The sequence below is a fragment of the Vigna radiata genome, chromosome 6 (assembly GCF_000741045.1).
Source record: "Vigna radiata var. radiata cultivar VC1973A chromosome 6, Vradiata_ver6, whole genome shotgun sequence".
Lineage (NCBI taxonomy): Eukaryota > Viridiplantae > Streptophyta > Magnoliopsida > Fabales > Fabaceae > Vigna > Vigna radiata.
The window spans coordinates 1,295,615-1,301,413 of NC_028356.1; the positions used below are offsets into that span (position 1 = coordinate 1,295,615).

At 31.7% G+C, this 5,799-nt stretch overlaps 1 protein-coding gene and 1 pseudogene across 1 annotated transcript; both read left to right on the forward strand.

Annotated features, from left to right (window-relative positions):
- Positions 1-1,650, forward strand: part of LOC106763206 — a 3,789-nt pseudogene extending 2,139 nt beyond the window's left edge.
- A 1,727-nt stretch (positions 1,651-3,377) lies between these two features.
- On the forward strand, positions 3,378-5,227 carry LOC106763207 (probably inactive leucine-rich repeat receptor-like protein kinase At2g25790). Its single transcript, XM_022781808.1, has one exon. It carries the CDS (start codon positions 3,969-3,971, stop codon positions 5,169-5,171), a length of 1,203 nt encoding a protein of 400 aa, XP_022637529.1. The 5' UTR covers positions 3,378-3,968; the 3' UTR covers positions 5,172-5,227.
- Positions 5,228-5,799: the final 572 nt, after the last annotated feature.

The following is a 5,799-nucleotide window of genomic DNA, read 5'->3' on the forward strand; positions in this document are numbered from 1 at the left end:
AACAACAAGCTACAGGGCAATATTCCACAATCAATCTTCACTCTTGTAAATCTTCGCCAATTATGTTTATCATCAAACAACTTTAGTGGTTTTCATAATGTCAATTACAATTTTCCTAGGTTAGAGAAATTGTATTTATCTTCTTTAGGTTTGACTGAATTTCCAAAATTGGCAGGAAAAGTCCCAATGTTGAGAGACCTTGATCTATCCAACAACAAATTGAATGGAACAGTTCCAGAGTGGTTACATGAAATTGATTCATTATATTTTTTGAACCTATCCCAAAACTTGTTGACAACTCCAATCAAGCAATTCTCAAGGAACTACAATCTCCGATTCCTTGATCTTAGTTTCAATTTACTCACTGGCCACATCTCTTCCTCCATTTGTAGTGTAAGTTCACTTAATGTTCTCCTCTTGTCTCACAATAAGTTGGTAGGTGTCATTCCACCATGCCTTGCAAACACATCTTCCCTTTCTATGTTGGATTTACAAAGGAACAAACTAAATGGCACATTACCAAGTAATTTCTCAATGAATGGTCCTCTCCGCGTTATAAATCTCAATGACAACCAATTAGAAGGTATTTTGCCAAAATCTTTGTCCAATTGCACAAAATTGGAGATCTTGAATCTTTCCAACAATCAAATTGAGGATAATTTTCCCGAATGGCTTCAGACTCTACCAAGGTTGTCAGTATTGGTATTGCGTGCGAACAAATTGTACGGTCCCATTCCAAGTTTAAAGATGAAACATGGATTTTCAAGTTTACTTATTTTTGATATCTCNTCCAACTACTTCAATGGTTCAATACCAAAAACCTATATACAAAATTTTCGAGCCATGAAGAATGTTATTCGTTACAAAGTGGACGAGCTATACATGCAACCTTCCATTAATGCATCTGTCTATGAACTTGCTACTGTAATTGAATTTGCAAATGTAACAACAAAAGCCATAAATATGGCATTCAAAAAAATTCCAAAAAGCTTTATGGTCATTGATTTATCCAGAAACAAATTTGAAGGAGAGATTCCATATGTAATTGGAGAGCTTCATGGTCTTAAAGCACTCAACTTTCCCATAATAGACTCAATGGTTCTATACCCCAATCCATTGGAAATTTGACAAATTTGGAATCATTGGATCTCTCTTCAAATATGTTCATGGGTAGGATACCCACAGAATTAACCAATTTGAACTTTCTTGAAGTCCTGAATCTTTCCTATAATCATCTTGTTGGAGAAATACCTGAAGGAAAACAGTTCAACACTTTTGAAAATAACTCCTACATTGGAAACTCGGGACTATGTGGGTTCCCATTGTCAAAGAACTGCAACAACACTGAACAACAATCTTCATCTTCTCCGAGCCTCTGGCGAGAAGAGAGATTTGAATTTGGATGGGAAGCAGTTGTTATAGGATATGGATGTGGAATAATATTTGGAATTGGCCTTGGAATTATTGTATTGTTTATTGGAAAGCCTGAATTGCTTGTGAAAATGGTCGGAGGTGGTCTCGGTAAGAAGATGAAAAGGAGGTGAACTATGTGAAGTAGTGAAAAGTGACATAAGAAATAAGTGGATATGTGAGATTCCTGTAAAAAGTTTCATGCACTTGTTCTTATTCAATTTCAATTATGTTGGAAAAGAAATTGTAAGTCAAGAATCTTATCACACCATGTTGTAAGCCAAGAATGATTTGATTAATGTTTAGTTGTAAAATAAATGTACTCTATTTTTGTTGCCACATTTTTTTCAATTTTTATTTGAGATGAATGGACTCATTTAATCAAGTCACAATATTGAGATAATAATACATAACAAATTTCAAAATAAATGATAAAAAATTTAAACTAATTTATCTAAAATACCTTATAATTGTTCATGTTATGAAACACATAATATATAAATAAATAATGTAATTCAGTACTCGATAAGAATTATGAATTTAATACTATTTGTTAAAATATAATTAAGATAGGAGACAAAGAATTAGAACGTGGTGTTGTGGGGCACGTATTATTGGGATTTGCAATTTACTTTTGCACCATTTTTACCTTTTAATTTTCTTTAGTTTCTAATCGAAAATTTAATAGATGCAAATCTCATAGGTAACAACATAGATGTATTTATTAAAATGAGAATAGTGTAAAAGGCAATTGTATGTTATATTTGAGAAACTTAAACTATTCCATTTTCTATTATGTCTAGATATACTATGATTAACTAATCGTGGTTTAATGTCTAGATATACTAGTGATCTTTAACAAGTCAATTTGAAGAATTAAGTGAATTGAATCAAAAGTTAATGGCTTAAAAATTTCAACTAGTTCATCGAATTTTAGTAATGAGAGGAAATGACCAGGATATCGTGTTTGACTATGTCCCTCACAATCTTGATATAATCAAGAAAAGTAAATATTACAATAGCTTGCATTAATTATGCTGATTCACATAAATGAGTGGATATCTGACATGATAAAAGATTGTTTTATGCACTTCTTTTTTTTTTCATTTTAATTTTGTTGGAAAAAAAATGATCATCCTTTTACAATTTTTGTCATCCCTATTTTTTATGCATTTTATCATCCAAAAAATTTATTTCATTAATTTATAGCCGTGACCACATGTCAGAATTCTTTTTTTAAAAGATAAAAGAAGTCATTTTGTAGCTAATTCTTGCAAAATGAGGTCGAACTAAACTCGTTTTATTTATTTATAAAACTTAACAATGGGTATAGTAAAATATGTTTTCGATAATAAAATTCTAAATTAAGGATAGTTGGATAGTAAGATATTATTAAAGTATAAAATACTTCATCAAAAATATACAAAAAAAAAAAAACTGTATACATTATATTGAAAAGATTTAGAACTGTTTTAGTATTAATGTATACGAAGAGGGAAACAAAATGTGGGTTTATTTTTTCATATAATAATCAGTTAACAAATAAAAAAGAAAGTATCTAATAAAAAACAGATGGGCAGATAAGTGTTGGTGGTTGGAATATTAAATCCAAGTCCAATTTTTGGGGCATTGACTCCTAAGTCAATTCCATTTTTTGTGGATGAGATACAAAGTAGAATAAGTTTTGAGAAGGAAACCAAACCTATAGGACTCTTTTTGGTTGGAACAATATTAATTGGGTTATAGATGGATAGAAAATGGATGTAATAATTGAAGATTTAAGACTTATCTCCAATGACTTTGGTAGTAGGATATGTGTTGACACATTCATACATTAATTAATTTAGTCACAATCAAAGAAGAATTGCATCTTCTATTTTATTTTGACTATAAATCTTTATCTTGTATGTACAACTTTTCTGAGTAAATCTGAATGAACACTTGCACTTAAACACATCTAAATATGGAGTCATGGGTGGGGTGGTTGGTTCTTGTATGTTGTCATACGTTGTTGTTTCACTTCTCATTCTTCCATTCCTTATGCAATCCTCACGATAAAATTGCCTTGCTCCAATTTAAAACCTCTCTCAATTATTCTTATATCTATGATTTCAATTGTGGTAATGTTGATACAAAGATAGGAATTTGAGAAAATGGAACAGATTGTTGCTCATGGGTTGGGGTTACTTGTCATCCCATTTCTGGTCGTGTCATAGGTCTCGATGTCTCATGCAATGGTCTTTACATGCAATGGTCTTTACAGTGAAATCTTTCCGAACAGTACCTTTTTCTATTTTTCTCATCTCCAATCACTTAATCTTGCTTTCAATTATTTCGACTTTCAACTTTCATCTCTCTTTGGTGGATTTATGAGTCTCACACACCTCAATTTGTCTAATTGTTTATTTGAAGGTGAAATTCCTTCTCAAATCTCACAACTTTCCAAATTAGAATCACTTGATCTTTCTCTTAATATGTTAGAGTGGAAAGAAAGCAATTAGAAGAAGTTCCTCCAAAATGCAACACTTTTAAAGGAGCTTATTTTGGATTATGTAGATATGACTGAAAGTTCAATGAGGCCACTCAATCGATCTACCTCTTTATTTAGTCTTAGTCTCAATAACACTGGAGTATGGCGAAACTTTAAAAATGGCGTCTTATGCTTACCAAAACTTCAACAGTTGCACTCGTCACATAATTTATACAGTGTCAGAGGCCAGCATCTTCCCACCTTGAGTTGCAGTGCTACTTCTCTCACCATATTAGATCTTTCATATAATCTTTTTGAGGGGCCAATCCCTGCCTCTTTCTCCAATCTCACACATCTTACTTTCCTTGATCTCTCATATAACTATCTGAATGGTTCAATCCCATCCTCTCTTTTAACACTTCCACATTTAACTTTTCTAGATCTCAGAATCAATCAATTCAGTGACCAAATCCCAAATGTCTTTCCCCAATCAAATAAGTTTCAAGAATTAGATTTGAGTAATAACAATATAGGAGGTGAACTACCATCGACGCTTTCAAATCTTCAACATCTCATTCACTTGGATCTTTCATTGAATAAATTGAGTGGTCAAATTCCATTGTCAATTCTAAATCTTCAATATCTCATTTCCTTAGATCTTTCAGATAATAGATTGGAGGGTCCTCTGCCTAAAAAAATAACAAGTCTTTCAAAGCTAACCCGATTACACATCAATGACAACTTACTAAATGAAACAATTCTTGTTTGGTGTTTATCTTTGCCATCTTTGCTAGAACTAGATCTATCAAATAATCAGTTCACAGGACATATAAGTGATATAGTGTCACAAACCTTTGAGTTTCTGTATTTGTGCAAAAACAACCTACAGGGCAATATTCCACAGTCAATCTCCACTCTTGTAAATCTTCGCGAATTATGTTTATCATCAAACAACTTTAGTGGTTTTCACAACGTCAATTACAACTTCCTTAGGTTAGAGATATTGTATTTATCTTCTTTAGGTCTGACTGAATTTCCAAAATTTGTAGGAAAAGTCCCAATGTTGACAGAACTTGATCTATCCAACAACAAATTGAATGGAACAATTCCCATGTGCTTACATGAAATGGATTCATTAACATATTTGAACCTATCCCAAAACTTGTTTACAACTCCAGTCAAGCAATTCTCAAGGAACTACAAACTCTTCTACCTTGATCTTAGTTTCAATTTACTAACTGGCGACATCTCTTCCTCCATTTGTAATGTAAGTTCACTTAAAGTTCTGTAGGGTACTCGTTTAAAAAATATCCGCGGATATTTTGAAACCTGCGGGTACCCGTGAATACCCGCAAAAAATAAAAATAAAATATTTTATACATTTTTAAAATAAAATTTAAATAAAATTATAAAAAATATATAATATAATATAAATTAAATTAAATATAAATTAAAATTTAATTTTAATTAAATTTAACCTAATTAAATATATTTTTATTTTATTTTTAATTAAATTTAATTAAAAATATATATAAATTAATTTTTTTATTATTGTTTGCTGGTAACGGGTACTTGCGGGTCGGGTAGTATACTACGTGTACCCAACCTGTTTAGAAACGGGTATTAAAATACCTGCTACCCGTTACCTGCGGGTAGTAAATATCTGTGGGTAGTAACTACGCCACAGGTTTTACCCGCGGATACCCGTGCCCGCGGATTGTTTTGCCATTCGTAATCAGAATCATTCCTTAATCTCAAAGTCCCTACTTCAATACATCACACAAGATAACAACCATTAGGATTTCCTATGGAATCCTTTTCTCGTCATACTTAATTCACACTTTCCATTTTATTTGACTATCATCATACATATAACACATACTAAAATTCATACACACATTCATGCTTACCATCCATAA

Coding starts and splice junctions, on each gene's coding strand:
- LOC106763207 (XM_022781808.1), top strand. CDS start 3,969: ATGACTGAAAGTTCAATGAGGCCACTCAATCGATCTACCTCTTTATTT.